The 16,658-nt window shown below is 41.4% G+C and overlaps 1 protein-coding gene across 2 annotated transcripts in view; it reads right to left on the bottom strand.

The window, feature by feature from the left end:
* GSG1L (GSG1 like) overlaps positions 1-16,658 on the bottom strand; it is a 185,760-nt gene that overhangs the window by 20,858 nt on the left and 148,244 nt on the right. For both annotated transcript variants that reach the window (XM_029577341.1, XM_029577342.1), the window contains exon 4: positions 1,774-1,885. In XM_029577341.1, coding sequence (XP_029433201.1) covers positions 1,774-1,885 — 112 coding nt within the window. The remainder of the gene's footprint in view (positions 1-1,773; positions 1,886-16,658) is intronic.

Below are 16,658 nucleotides of genomic sequence, written 5' to 3'. Positions count from 1 at the left end.
GATTAACTGGCTGGAGTCATGTATGAATGTAACTGCCACCTCTGCCATGTGTGAATCATTAAAAGTTAGGGATGTGAATCGTTTTAGGACGATTAAAATTATCGTCCGATAATTTTAATATCGTCTTAAACCGTTATGGAACACAATACAATAGAGATTCTAACGATTTATCGTTATAAATCGTTAGAATCGTGAGCCGGCACACTAAAACCCCCTAAAACCCACCCCCGACCCTTTAAATTAAATCCCCCACCCTCCCGAACCCCCCCCCAATGGCTTAAATAACCTGCGGGTCCAGCGGCGGTCCGGAACGGCAGCGGTCCGGAACGGGCTCCTGCTACTGAATCTTGTTGTCTTCAGCCGGCGCCATTTTCCAAAATGGCACCGAAAAATGGCGGCGGCCATAGACGAACACGATTGGACGGCAGGAGGTCCTTCCGGACCCCCGCTGGACTTTTGGCAAGTCTTGTGGGGGTCAGGAGGCCCCCCCAAGCTGGCCAAAAGTTCCTGGAGGTCCAGCGGGGGTCAGGGAGCGATTTCCCGCCGCGAATCGTTTTCGTACGGAAAATGGCGCCGGCAGGAGATCGACTGCAGGAGGTCGTTCAGCGAGGGTTCCGGCGCCTCGCTGAACGACCTCCTGCAGTCGATCTCCTGCCGGCGCCATTTTCCGTACGAAAACGATTCACGGCGGGAAATCGCTCCCTGACCCCCGCTGGACCTCCAGGAACTTTTGGCCAGCTTGGGGGGGGCCTCCTGACCCCCACAAGACTTGCCAAAAGTCCAGCGGGGGTCCGGAAGGACCTCCTGCCGTCCAATCGTGTTCGTCTATGGCCGCCGCCATTTTTCGGCGCCATTTTGGAAAATGGCGCCAGCTGAAGACAACAAGATTCAGTAGCAGGAGCCCGTTCCGGACCGCTGCCGTTCCGGACCGCCGCTGGACCCGCAGGTTATTTAAGTCATTTGGGGGGGGGGGGGGTTCGGGAGGGTGGGGGATTTAATTTAAAGGGTCGGGGGTGGGTTTTAGGGGGTTTTAATGTGCCGGTTTTGCGATTTTACGTTTTTTTGATTTTTCACGATATTTTACCCCCCCAAACGGCAACAATACGATTCCCTCCCCCTCCCAGCCGAAATCGATCGTTAAGACGATCGAGGACACGATTCACATCCCTATTAAAAGTTGCCTTCAAGGTCTCGCCTGATTGAATTTCAAGATTTTTGAATTGTTAGTTTGAGAGGCACAAGTGATCAGTTTGTATTTTGCACATTTTGTGGATTTATGTCATGTAACTCCCTCTGGGTCTCTAGGTTATAGGGAGAAATCAAGTTTAAATAAATAAATAGTTACAGAAAAACTTAATGGTGGTTTCCAGCTGTTAACTCTCTGATCTCCAGCAGATCTTTAATTTTGGTGGCTGACTCCCTGCTTCTCCTAAACCACTGGATCATGTTTCTCTATTTGAAACATTCACTGGTTCTCTTTCTTTTTCTGTCCAGTTTTGAAAATTGCAGTTCAGGAATCTCTTATCGGGCTAAGGTTCTGGCAACAACTTTTCCAGTACAAACTTTTATTCACTCCTTTAAATCCATCCTATTCAGTGTACTCTCCAGCAATGTCATTCTCCTGTGACCTCACACTGTGGGACAGCCTCACTGTTTTCTTTGTAGAACCATCGAAAACACTACCACACAATACTCTGGTGCGTGTTTTTTAGCATGAAAAATGCTTAGAAATATAACGATATTTCGTTGTACTTATTAAAATAAGTTACTTACCAGAAGGACCATCCATAATCCCAAGAGTGTGGCCTCCAATCTTCCGGTCCAAGGCTGACTGTGACCTGGAAAACCTGGGTGTACATCATATGAGCCACCATTCCCAACAGACCTGCAGGACAGAAATCATACGGTATATACTCCTTGAAAGCTGTCGCGCCGGGGCAAGGAAAGTTTAACCCCTTGCCGGAAAGTCGCAACTTATGTCTCAGAAACCTGACCAGGACACTGTACACAGATGATCATTTTGCAAGGACTGTTTTGGAGCTTTGATGAATATGCAATGACTACCATTTCAAGCAGATAGGAGCTTGGGATGTGGCTGAAAAAAGTTTTTCACAATTATGAAAAATGACTTAAAACCTCAGTCGACAGGGACACAGAAACTGCTGCCCTTGCACAAAAGTCTGCTTTTACTTTTGAGGCAGGAAACCGTGATGCAGGCTCTCTATTTCAAAGGGGGGCTGCAAATGTCAGAGTCCCATTGTCCTTATATATTTTTCAATGTTGCCTTGTGATTTCACTACCATATATTATAAAAATAGTGCACTCCTATCAGAAATTTTATAAATCAGCACCCGCTTCAACACCAAACAAAACATAAATGTTTAACACTTCCCTTTTGATGAAAAATTAAGCACCTGACATGGTTTCATGTTTCATATACCTGCTTTAGAGATGAATAATTGTCTTTACTTCTAGGATTGTTCCTCTGAAAAAGTGAGGAAAATACAAAGACTTTAAAAAGGGAAACCGTCTCCCCCTTACCAAATCACTCATAAAACCTGTTAATTCCTTATGATTAAATTAAGGAATTCCAGTCCAATTCTCAGTTCTATCTATGGGGTTCCATGGTTTTTAATTTAAATATCCAGACTTGTTGTTTGCAATTAAGACTACTTTGTAAATCACCTCCTCGCCACTGTGGTTTAACTCGTCCTACAATTGGCCACTTCAAGTGTTCAAAACAATGCTGTTGGGAGATGCAAAGCAAAACCCAGGTGCCTCTAAACAGGTTTTATTAAAGCGACTGTGATGTTCTATAGGACACATCTTACACTCTCTCTTAGCACGCACTAAGAATTGCCTTATTGAACATCACAGTCGCTTTAAAAAAACCTGTTTAGAGGCACCTGGGTTTCGCTTTGCATCTCCCAACAGCCTCGTTTTGAACAAATAAGGTAGCTAATTGTAGAAGAAGTTAAACCACAGTGGCAAGGAGGTGATTTACAAAGTACCCCTTAATTGCAAAGAGCAAGTCTGGATATTTAAATTAAAAACCATGGAACCCCCATAGATAGAATTGGGAATTGGACTGGAATTCCTTAATTTAATCATAAGGAATTAGCAGATTTTGTGAGTGATTTCGTAAGGGGAGACGTTTCTTTTTTTTCAAGTGTGTGCATCATCCTCATTTTTTCACAGAGACCTTTGAGGCAACATATGAGTAAAAGCAAGAGGAACAGTCCTGGAAATAAAGAAAATTATCCTCCCCAAAGCAGATATACCAAACACAGAACCATTGTCCGGGGTTTAATTCTTCATCAAAAGTGAAGTGTTAAACATTTCTTGGCTGTGAAGCAAGTGTTGATTTTTCTGGACCTATAAATATGTAAGATGAGTATTTATTTACATCTTCTTACTATACCGACGTTCAGGACAAAAAGTCTTATCACACCGGTTTACATCAAACCAAACCTGGGAAAAGTTACATATAACAAGGGAGTAGTCAAGATAGATTCAGGATAACCTAGAATAAAGATAAATTAGAACTTAACTTAGTTCTTAAGGAAGGACAGGGCTGTCAGGGTAGGAGCTATGTGGGGTAGGGAGGGAGAATAGGAAAACTAAGAGGGGGGTGAGGGTAAGAACAGGAATAGCAGAGGTGATTGCGGCCTAATTACAGCATGATTAAATCATAATTGCAGCATAATTATAGCATGATAACAGCATGTTTCTGAACCGATAACTGCATTGAGAGTCAGTATTTCTGCCGCATCAGTATTTCTGATATGACTGCACTATTTTTATAATATATGGAAGTGAAATCACAAGAAAACCTTGATAAATTTATAAGGACAATGGGACTATGATTAGAATGAGTGGGTTTTCTCTATTACTCTCAAGAGTTTTTCCACATATGACTTACCCCCTCTGTCAGCATTTTAGTATATAGTTAAAATAAATAATAAAATAATAAGTTTTGGCACATTTTATATTTATTTTATTTCTATTATTTATTTATTTTTTTTTTTACAAGAGTTGTGCAAGCTGGTCAACTTGCAGGTGATCATGCCTTCTCTTTTTTTTTTTTTACCATTAGCTGGGCAATGTAACCGCCATCAAGCTGCTGCCCATGCTAAGAACATGAGAATGCACCAGAGCCCTACCACTGTTGTATGTTGGTTAACATTGCCTCATTTTCTTGTACCGATCTGTGCAAGTCTGCTTTATCTTCTCCCTTTGTGGCCCTCTGTTTTTCAGGATAGACGAGCATATAATTTTCCATAGCTGGCCAACCAGGCAGGGTCCTCATTTGTTTACCCTACTGCTCCCCAACCTTCCTCTTACAATCATCATCTGTGTCTCTTCGAAGCAAGATAAATTCTATCCTGGTTTTGGTTACTCCCACCTCTATTGGTAGGCTATGCCAGGTATCTACCTCTCTCTCAGTATAAAAGAAATATTTCTCCATATTTCCCCTGAGTCTTCTCCCTCCAGCTTTACATTCTGACCCTTTGTCTGTTAATTTCATTTTTTATGGGGAATCCTCCCTTAATGTAATATATTGAAGCCAACTACATCTTTGAATATTTCTGCCATACACCCCCTTTCCCTTCTTTCTTAACCCAAATACATTTTGGGTTCCTTAAGCCTCTATATGCAGTGCTTGTGTTGCAGGCTCCATCGCATTTTGGTAGCCCTACCTGTGAGACTCTTTGGTCGGCTGTTAAAACTATGGATCAGGCTTTGTCTATCAGGATCGATAGAGAGTTATGTCTTATATGGAGCAAGGTCATTCCCAAATTGACTCTCATTCTTCTCAGATCCAAGGTTATGATAAAAAAAAATAAAATTGTGAATTTAGATTCTCAGATTAATACACTGAAGAACTCTTTGCTTGTTCTTATTAGAGATAATGAGATTCTTTACTGCAAGTTGGAGAAGGCTGAGAATTTTTCTTGTACTCTTCATTTATGTTCGTTAAACTTACCAAAATGCTCTTCAGTTACACCAATGGACATGTTAAGGAGATTTTATAGCGAGTATCTGAAAGTTTCCTCAGACCTTATTCCTTATGTAGTTAAAGTATTCTATCTCTCTGGCAGAAGAAATGAAGAACCTTCCGTCAGAGTGGACTGTCCATCTGGGAATGATGGAATGGGTATTCTGTTGCCTAAATGTCAGGAAGTAAATGTCTTGTCCTGACTTCTGCTTTACTTGCTACTTACGCTAGTGAGTCTGATTACAAATTCTGTCTTGCAGATGTTCTTTAAGTTAAAAGAGAAATTTGTTTCTTGTTAACAAGATTTCATTTTTTTTATCTAAAGTTACGCAGATTAACTGTAAGCAGGTTTTGGATAAGAGATGGTGTGCTATCACATTAGGAGTTAGTTTTCCTCTGTGGTTCCCCTGTAAATGTAATGTCAATTTGGGGAATGTTAAATATATTTTATATAACCCTGAGCAGCTAAAGTTTCTCCAGACCTGGGTCTCTCGCTGTTTGGTGGTTAAATATTACCTGAATATGTAATAGCTAGGAATTTTTCTTATTCTGGTCATGCTCCTTTTATCTCCCCCCATGTGGTCATACGGATGGACCTAGCATTTTGTTTTCTTCTCTGTCTCTCTTTTATGTTTGTCATGAGTAGTTGCCTATCTGTAAGATTCTGATGTCAAGTGCATTGTTTGATTTCTAAATTGTTCAAAATTAATAAAAATACAAATTTTAAAATAGTATGTGCCTGCTTGCAGAAGACAGAATACTCTGTAACAGAATAGAGACACGCAGTATTTTCCTCAGTTCTCTCTGTAATATCATTAATAAAGCAATTGAAAAGATGTGGCCCTAATGCTAATTGCTGTGGAACCCCCACTGTTCCTTCATCAGCATGGACTCTATTGACTATCACTTTCTGTGTTCTGTTGCTTATCCACTTAACTTTCTGTTCTACTCCCCTAATGGCTATTCTTCTGTGTGGAACAGCGTCAAAAGCCTTAATGGAGTTCAGGTAGGCCACATTTACATTACATTACACATTCTTGATTTATATGTTGCGCCTACTGCAGGACAGTTCACAATATTACATCAGCAAATACATATGCATCATATACATCAAATATAATAGCATATACTGTTCCTCCCTGATCCATCAAAGAATGCAATTAAGTTTGATTAACAAGATCTCCCCTTTGTAAACCCTTTTTGTCCAGGGTCCTCTAATCCACTTTATTTAGTAGTATCTTTCTTGTGGAGTGAGACTAGATCTGCTTTCCTTCAGAATCTCAATTGTCTTGAAAGACAATTCGAGCAGAGCTATGAAAGGTACAGTCCTTAGCTGACTTAAAATTGTGTGCTTAGTTTTTAAAGCTTTGTCTACGGGTCAACTGGTTTATCTAGCCAATTTATTAATTTCATACATTACAGTAATAATTCTAAGGTCTCTCAGCAGGGTCTTATTAAGTTGCCTGCTCCATCTGAAATTAGATTACAACACATTCTCTTATCAGTCACTATTTCTATGGAGTTCATTGCCTATCCACATTCATTTTGAAAGGAACTGCAATAAATTTAGGGGAGAACATCAAAATGTGTTTGTATAATCAGGCATTTAATACAAATTGAATGCAGTAACTTTATATCTCATTTTACATTGTGTTTTTGTCATTGGTATTTTATTATGCTTTTTATTTTGTATTAATTATATTACTGTTTTATATGTCTGTTTTATTATATTGTATTTTAGATTGTAAATTGCTTTGGTTTATCCTATAAAAAGCAGTATACTAAACTAACTGTATTGGTCTGTATTCTATCCATTCCCATCATTTTGTATGCTCTGTGTGTAGGTACTGTAAGTATTTCCTCCTCTGTAAATGAGTTTACAATCATTTCACAATCATGTATGCCTCTATATCTTGCCTGCCTTAGGCACATTTGCCTGCTCCTTCTTCTGCATTTATTAAAAGACCTTGTTGAACGTTCAATGGTGGTCACCCATTTATAAAGCCAAGGAGGTGTCTTTGAACCTTTGTTTGTGGTTAACTCCTTTCCCACCTTCAATTATTAAAAATCAGGACAGTTAACTTAGGAAAATTGAAGCCAGAGCTGCTGAAATATTGCTGGTGTCATTTTTACTGAGACCTAAAGTTATGGGCATTAGACTTACAGTACGGGATATTTTATACCCATATTCTTCACTTCCAGGCCTCTCTGTGCTGAGTGACCATCAGTGTCAATTAGGAGTGCAGTTTTGTTTTAGCAACAAATGCACTGGTCCACTGGAAACCTGGCAGAGCTTGGCTCATTTCACAGATATACAGAGGAGTTTAGGATCTGCAACCTGAGTTTCAAAATTCAGTTTTACTGTGCAGCATTTTACTGCATGCATTTCAGTAAGTAAAATGAGAAAATATTGCACGATCTGAAAATTCCAGAGCAGCAACATCAATAATCTGAAGGTCTCAGTTTCTCACCATGACCCGTCATTGAAGTCTCACTTTAAAAATGAAAAATCTGCGGCTGGGTGAGTTTATGCTACAGTGAGAATATTACTAAAGAGGAGATGATCTATCATTTGCTACTGCTGTGGTGCTTGAATTACTTCTATTATGCAAGTTTAGAGATACCTGGTTGGCTTTCAATACATTTGTAAGGATAGTAAATATCAGACCTATATAATATCAATGTGGTATAAGGAACAAATACATATCTATCTATCTTCCTATGTGGTTTTTAAACTGAATATATTTTGCATTTGAAAATGAGCCTTGCTGGGTAAACTTATCCTTTTTCCAACGGTACAGTTTAGCTTTGCTAATTCTGGCCTTCTGTTACTGATAACTTGAAGGAAATACCCTGTCAAAACTTTAAATGTATTTTTATTTGGAGTTCATTTTGATGACACTTCAGCATGTTCTATTTTCAAGCTGTTAATTCTTGCAGACTTAAGACCTATTTATTCATCTTCAGGTCTGTCTGGACTGGATTCTCCTAGACATCAGTTTTGTTATGTAGTATTTTTGTATTACTGTGTATGTTTTATGATGTATGATATGGTATATGTTTTATTGTATGCCACGTAGGACTCTGCATAAGTGGCTTATAAATGAAATAAATAAATGAAAATATAATTGTAAATGCATCTTAAACTTCTATTCATAACTAGAGCAGAGAGGTCATCGATTAAGGTACCATTCGTTAAGCTTGTTAATGCTGATTTGTTGTTCACCACTTTGATCATTTCTCAGAAAAATGGGATATAAATAATGGAACTAAAATAAATACAATAAACAAGGTCAGAAAACAAGGCAGTTCAGACTCATCTGGATATTCAGGACTCCTTGCAAGCTTTGATGAACTCGATCAGATTAAATCTGAATCTCATATGAATAATCCAAGTGGAAACAGGGCAAGCCTGACTTAAGTATAAGCCTAGACCATTCATATCAGAACTCAAGCCACTCTCAGGCAGGTGGAGTAGATTAGTTAAAAACAACACAGAGGCTGGTGGCACCTTGTAGACTAATAGATTTATTGAGGTATAAGTTTTGGAGGACACGACTGACTCCATTTATAAAGTGGACTTGTCTTTGGATGTTCATATCTCAATAAATCTGCTAGTCTATAAGGTGCCACCAGCTTCTCTCTTTTGTGCTATGTCACCTTGACAAGGTTACCCTTCTGTTAGTAGTTAAAATACTGCATGATGATTCAGACTGCATACTGGGAAATAATGCCAAGGCTCTCCTCCGTTGCTGACCCTCTGTGTGACATGGGCTAAGCCCCTTTCTTTCTGGGACCTTATTGGAAACAAGGTATTTGACTTCATCTGGCTTTCCTTGTCAGAAAATTAAATCCTTTTAGTTATTGTTAGGACTTCTAGTTTGATGGATTTTAATTTGGCAAGGTTGCAGAGCCCAATGGGAGCTCCAAGATGTGGACTGCGCTGACTTTCTGTAGCTCCCAGCACTTGCAGAGTGGTGTGCAAGGGTTTTGAATGGATAATGTTTCCAAAAACTGTGGACACATTTACGCTGCCCATAAGTGCCAGCAGCTGCAAGAGGACAACTCTTCTCAGAGTTCCCCTTGGGCTCCACTATTTGCCAAATTAATTCCTAAGGAGATATTAGTGACTGAAGTGTTTGAAAGATGCCCCCGTAAGGGTGAATTTTAAAAGCCCAGTGCACACCAAAATTGGGAGATAAATGTACAAGTCGTGCTTGCGCATGCCCACCGAATTTTAAAAGCCACCAAGATACATGCATATCTCCTGCCACACGTACATCTCACTCAATTTTCAAAAAGGGGTTTGGTGTGGGTATGGTCGAGCAGGCGTGGGTTGTTTCTGCCTGCGTACAAGCTCCACTACCCATGTAATGTTTACTTTTTCTATGAAAGGAAATATAAGTTGTTTAACAAAAGCTATTTTGGAGGGCTTTAAGGGGTCTGGATTAACTGGGGGGAGTGCAGGTAATCAAGCCAAGGGAGGTTTGAGGACCTAATGTGGAATTTAAGAAGAAAATACCTTTTTCTGGGTTCTTATAGGTCTCTATTTGATGAATTGACTATATGGAGAAGCACAGTGGATAGGTAAAAAGAAAAAAACATTTTAGATTTTGAGGAGCTTAGCAAGTATGTTGTGTTCTGAGTTGCTGTTATCTCAAGAAGTAAATGTACTGTTAGATTTTGTTTAAGCACACTGACTACATGCTGAATTGAAAGATGGGTTGTCTAATGTTGCATCAGACTTTGCAACTTACACCTAGCATGATAAAATTGATGAGACCTAGCATGTATGAAAATGGGTGGTGTTTCAGTATCTGGACTTTGTTACAATGGAACAATAAATGACTGGCAGCAGATCCTAAATAAAGTCTGTGATTGGACCAATTATGTGACAATAAGAATAATGATGTGATGTAAGAATGCTTGTCATCAGGGAATGAAGCATTGATTAGTTACATGCCCTGTTAATGAAAGATATTAGAGATGACCCCTGGGGGTTGGGGGCAGATTGGATGAATAGAGCAACTGTGCCATAGCTATGTAGAATTTTTTTCTCTAATAATGACAATGAAAGATGAATTGTGTTGCTTATCATTTTTTTCTTCTCTGTGAAATGGAAAATTAAAGTTGCTCAGTGGAGATGTTTTAAACAGCCAGGTCCTCCAGCAGCAGCGATTAGGCTGGGAGGTTATTTTTGTTTGGATCTTTAATCCGACATTAGCTCTACAATGGGCGAACTGGTAAACGAACTAGTGAAACTGGTTATGGCATGGACGCGCACATGTTTTAAAATAGCCCGTTTATGCAGAAATGGGATTTATATGCACATGTTCAGGCTATTTTATTACATGTGCCAATGTATGCCACGCGCTACTTTGAAAGTTACTGGCCCTTAATCCCTCCCAAAATTAGGAACCTAAAAAGACTGGAACACTGTCGGGCTGATTCTCATCAAAACCATATTCAGGCAACAAATTAATACATATGAAGTGCAAATACAATGGGGCAGATTTTAAAAGCCCTATGTGAGTTGAGCCTATTTGCATAGGCCCGGCGATGCTCGCAAAGCCCCGGGATGCGCATATGTCCCAGGCTTGAAAAAAGGGGCGGGGTGGGGGGGGGCATGGCCAGAGGCCTCTGTAGGGCCACTAGGCTGGGGGATCGCACGCCAGCACTTGGCCGGCATGCGCAATCTATGCCTGCCCAGAGGCAGGTGCAACTTGTAAATTAAAGGTTGGGGGGGGGGGGAGGGTTAGGTAGGGCGGGTTAGGGAGGGGAAGGTGGGGGGCAGAGGGAACGGGGAAAGCCATCAGGGCTCCCCTAGGGCTCGGCACGCACAAGGTACACTAGTGTGCACTCCCTTGCCTGCGCCGACCCCGGATTTTATAACATGCGCGCGGCTGTGCGCGCATGTTATGAAATCGGGCATAAATTTGTACATGCCGGGTAGTGTGCACAAATGTACCCCCGTGCATAGGTTTAAAAATCCGGCCCCATTATGAATTGCAGAAAAATTAAGTCTAGGAAGGAGGTTTTTTTTTTTTTTTTAACAAAGGGGTGTGAGCATTATAAAAGATACATATCCTAAAGTGTGTATTAAATATTTGGGCAGAAAAGAAATAATACCTATGAATTTAATTAGAAGAGAAATAGGAGAGGAAAGGAACAGGAAAAGTTTGATACCACTGCTTTTTATGATTACATTTCTGGCCTTCTCCTCTGCACTATGAGAGGCCAAATCCAGTCCTAAAGAGCCACAAACAGGCCTGCTTGTCAGGATATCTACAATAAACATGCATGAGATAGATCTGCATGCATGGCATCTATTGTATTCAGATCTATCTCATGCATATTCATTGTGGATATCCTGAAAACCAGGCCTGTTTGTGGCTATTGAGGACTGGAGGTGTCCACCCTATTCTATACACTTAAGGGTAGATTTTAAAAAGGCCACGAGTGTGCCCATAAATGCGCTTATGTCGCCGTGCACAAAAATATGTGCTATTTTATAACCACGCGTGTAGGTTATAAATACTCATAATGTGCATGTCTACTCATATCTTACATGTGCCACAGCTCCTTGGTAGGTGCAAGAGTCCTGGTGGACAAGAGATAGAGAGAGAACCTCTTTTATAGGGCTCTGTCTGATACTCCATATATGGACCATTGTAAGGGCACACATTTCTTTGGGGTGAGTTTTCGGGAGGGGGTGAAACAGAGACATTCAGAGGTATCCATTGTAAATTGATATCGTTGAAACTTTTGACTTTTTAATTGATGAAAAAGGAGTTGATTTGTACAATGCAGCTAGCAGAGACTTCAGTGTACAAATCAACTCTTTTTAGAAATTTTGCCTACTTTCTGGCTATTTAAAATTTACGTAACTCCCGTGCGGCCCACTTACACGCGTATGTGGCCGTTTTTTCCGCGCGCAAGGCTTTTAAAAATCTACCTTTAAATTCCAGCCCGTTGGAACCTGCCTCATTGCCCAGGGGTGGCCAACTCCGGTCCTCAAGAGCCACAAACAGGCCATGTTTCAGGATATCCACAATGAATATGCATGAGATAGGTTTGCATGCACTGCCCTCCATTGTATGGAAATCTACCTCATGCATATTCATTGTGGATATCCTGAAAACCTGGCTTGTTTGTGGCTCTTGAGGACCAGAGTTGGCCACCTCTGTCATTGCCATTGGTGACAAGGACAGGGGCTATTTATCTGAGGTTCCAGGGTTCTTCACAGGTGGGCCAAAATTTGCTTTTTTTTTCCTCTCTAATTTAGACCCTCCTTTATTTTATTGCCCTCAGACTGTGGTTCCCTCCTGAACCTGACATGTGCATGTATTGGTTGAGTACTTTTGTGTGAAAGCCGGAAACCCCCACCCCACCACCACCACCCCTTCCCAGAAGCTGTGAATGCCCCTAATTTTCTTTTCATTTTTTTCCTCTTTTTGGTTTTGTTGGGTTTTGTTTCATTTTGCTTTTGAAATTCTGGGCACTATGGGGCAAAACTTTAAAGGGTACCCCGCGGGCGCAGATTTGTTCGCGCAACCCAGCGCGAACAAATCTACGCCCGATTTATAACATGCGCGCATGTTATAAAATCCAGGGTCGGTGCGCGCAGGGGGTGCACAATATGTAGGAGCGGCCTTGGAGGGAACTTTCCTTCCGCCTCCACCCCCAGCCCTACCTAAATTCCCTCCTAACATTTATCAAAGAAGTTACGCCTGCCGGCTCTCCATCCCCTGGCACGGCCGCAGTGCTGGAGGCCTCGGTTCCCGACCCCAGGCTGGCACCCACCCATGGCCCCACCCCCGGAACACCCCCTTTTGGCAAGCCCCGGGACTTTGCGCGCTGCCAGCCATTGCAAGAAAAGGCTTGGCTCGCAGGGGGGAGCAGGGGTAGGTTTTCGGGGGTTGCGCGTGTATCTTACGCACGCAACCCTTTGAAAATCTACCCCAATGTGCAAATAGTACCACAAAAAATGATTAATAGGTATGCTTTTTTTTTCAATTTTGTTTTGTTAAAAAAAAAAAAAAGAAAAAGAAACCATGTGACCCTTGTTAGGCCTACTAAATTCTGTTTCTGTGTTCTTAAGGTAGAAGTTTCCAGTAAGGGAGGTTCTGGCAGGTGTGTATCTAGACACTGAGTGATGGTAATTTTGGAGAAAGGTATTTAAGGAGCTTCCACAAGCTCTGAGGGGAGTCATCTGTCTGGGAGTTTAGAGTTGGAGTTGTTGGAGGATTAGCCTAGTGGTTAAAGCAATGGGCCACAAATCAGTAGAAACCAGGGTTTACATCCCACTGTTGTTCCTTGTGAGCACCTGGGGTTAGGGAAATACCTCAGTACCTAAATGTAATCTACTTTGAAGGGTCAAAACTTAGAATATAAATAAGTAATAATGTTTTTAGGAGTTCTGCAGTCTTGGACATAGCCTCTGAGCAGGGGCGATTGGCTTAGCAGAGATCGGCATCCTCCATGGGCCCAGTCGGCCTGGTCACGTGATAATCTCAGCTCCTGCTGAGGGGAGTTGCCGTGGAACTCAACGTGGCCTGAGGGAGATGTCGGCGGGCCGCGACAGAGCCCAACCCATCGCAGCCCGAGGGAAGTGTCGGCGCGGCCTGGGGGAGGTTCTTGGCCCAAAGAAAGGCCTACAGGCTCGGCAACAGGAGCATCTGGCAGTAGCAGGGCTGCTTCCTCCCACTTCCCCCTTCAGCAATAAATGAGCAAGGCAGGCTCGGCCAAGACCCAGAAGAAAGGGAGGACTCCTGTGAGGGGGTGTTGTGTGGAGAGAGAAAGCGCCAGCATGGGTGATGAAAGAGAGAGAGCCTGAATATGTGCATGAGAATGAGCCTGCATGTGTGTATGAGAGTGAACCTGCATGTGAGTATGAAAGAGAGAGCGCCTGCATGTGTGTATGAAAGAGAGCCTGAATATGTGCATGAAAGAGAGAGAGCCTGTAATTGTGTATGAGAGAGAGCCTGTAATTGTGTATGAGAGAGAGCCTATGTATATGTGAGTGAGCTCCTACATGTTTGTATGAGAGTACTTGCATGTGTGCATGAGAGAGATTGAGCCTGCATGTGTGTATGAAAGAGAGCCTGAATATGTGCATGAGGGTGAGCCTGCATGAAAGAGAGAGAGAGCCTGCAAGTGTGATTGAGAGAATGAGCGCCTACATGTTTGTATGAGAGTACTTGCATGTGTTCATGAGAGAGAGCGCTCCTGCATGTGTGTATGACAGAGGGAATCTGCATGTATGTGTGACAGCCTACATGGATATGAAAAAGTGTGCCTATGTGTGTGAAGGAGAGAGAGAGAGAGAGAGGATAAAAATTGTGTGGCCTCCTTCACCCAAATCCATAAACAATCTCTGGAAAATCAAAAGATGCCAGGTATTTATTTATTTAATGGTATGGAGAGCTGGAGACTTTTTAATTACTTAATTTTTTAATTATTTTAAATTTTGGGGTGTTATTTCATGTGTCTGCCTTTTTGAAATATTTTATTGGTGGTTTGGGAAATATTGGAAACAAATGTATGTGACTTTTAAATCATTAGGGGCCCAGTATCGAAAGATGGCCATTTAAGTAACTTGCCAGATATAACTTATCTGGCTAAATTACACAGTACATTCGGCCAGCACAGCCTTGTTGCTGAATATACACATATATATTTCTACTTAGCCGAATCAGTTATAACCGTCTAACGTAGCTGGTAAACATTGCGACTAAGACAAAATATTGCTACTTAGCATTGTACTAAGGAGAAATGTGAGTAACATCTGTGATTGTCTGCTATTCTGCTTTCAAGTACTGGACTATGCCATTTTAATTTATTTTTCAGCCTTTTTTCTCTATTAGGGACCTTAATAAAAATCTTTTTCCTGTTTGGGAACAAGAATCTTTTTTGGTGTGGATGGCTATTTTTGTGTGGTGCATGACTTCCCGTACTTTTGCCATTCCCCGTAGAAGAAACCCTGGTTCTGGGTTTTGTAGACAGGTTTTTTTCCCCACCCCTACAGTGCCTGAAGAGTGACCCCCCCCCCGGTGAAGGGAAAGTTAAACATAAGAATATTGTTGGTATTTCTTAGGGATATTTCAATCGACTGCACATCCCATCCCGCCTTCGCATCCCCAAAAAGGCAGAATGGGATCCAAGAACTTGAATTTGGATTTCCCACAGGGCATTTTTTTTTTTTTATGATTTCAAAAGGGATTAACATCAGAAAGGGGCAGAAGGAAGGACCATTTGGCCAGCTGTAGCCAGTGAGCCCATCAGTCTGATCTCTGAATCTATGTTATAAGAGCTGGGGGATGGTAGTTACAGGATTTCCAGCCAATCCTTTCTACAGGGTTTGGCTCTTCTCTTATACAATGAGGAAAGCAAGGCCCCAGCTGGAACAACATCTTGATTTTACAAGCATAACATTCGGTAATAATAAAATGCAGAGCATTATACGTGGCATCTTAGGGGGAAACAATGGGGTCATGGTTCTCTCTCCTGAATATCCTCATCTGATGCAATGTTGTGGAGAGCTGACCAAATGCATTATACAGGAGGATGCAGTGGCCTGTCATTCACCAGACTTCAGATGTCTAGCAAACAGATGAGACAGGAAGTAAGATGACAGGTCTCATCCCAGTGCAATTTCGTGCACCTGCTCTGCCGGAGATTTACACCAAGACAAATTATTCTTAATTTCCTTGTTTGTATGGATGTGATATTTTGTGCTAACACCCTTTCCACTTTTGCCATTTGGATGGGGCTCAGGCTTGTCCGCTGAATCATAAATGTGAAGCCAAGCAGAGGTTTAATGGGCTTTCTATCTCCCGGTGAGAGCAGGTGTCATAAAGCATGCCAGCACCGATGGCTTGGGCCTTTTATTCTCCTCCTCACCTTTTCCCCTTTGGTGTTTTCCTTGCTGCTTTCTGCTGGCGCTGAGGCAACAATAAATGTTATCGTTTCCGCAAAAAGTAGCGTCACACAACAAAGGCAGCTCTCAAACCTTTCTAAGTGTGCCTTTAATCTATGTTCCCCTATGTGTGTAGAAAATAAACACTATACTATTAATCCCTGGTGCTGGAGGAAAAAAACAGCTGAGGCATGAGAGATGACATCATTGTTTGAATATATGAACTCCAGACTAGACAGCCAAGCTGTGATGTCATCAGCTGCAGGTTGTTAATGAAACTGGTTGCCAATAATCAAAGTGACAGAGATATCAGTAAGGAATTTCTGCCTGGAATCTACACCGCCATTTGTTAGAATTAAAGGCAATAAAAAAAAAAAAAATATATATATATATATTTTTTTTTTTTTATTATTTATTTTTTGCTTTTCCCAACTTTAATAGCATTATTAATGTAATTCAAAATATCTGCTATTCTTCTGCAGGCTATATACATTTTGCAGGTTTCACTGGCAAAAGAAATCCTCCAATGCTATTCCTCCAGCAAACCATTTTAGTATGTTGCTGAGAGGAGACACATTTCTGTTTAACCATCCTGAAGATTTAGGGGCTTATATACTGAGCATTTTTCCCCATGGACAGCAAACGGGGAAAATCTGTTTAGTGCGTTGTCCCTTACTTCTTTCATAATACTATAGATCAAGAGAATGTACTAAAAAAGTGATTAGGTTACTTTTTCTGGGA

This window comes from Rhinatrema bivittatum, chromosome 14, assembly GCF_901001135.1.
Source record: "Rhinatrema bivittatum chromosome 14, aRhiBiv1.1, whole genome shotgun sequence".
Lineage (NCBI taxonomy): Eukaryota > Metazoa > Chordata > Amphibia > Gymnophiona > Rhinatrematidae > Rhinatrema > Rhinatrema bivittatum.
The sequence above is the reverse complement of the archived record's forward strand: the minus strand, read 5'-3'. Positions and strand labels throughout refer to the sequence as shown.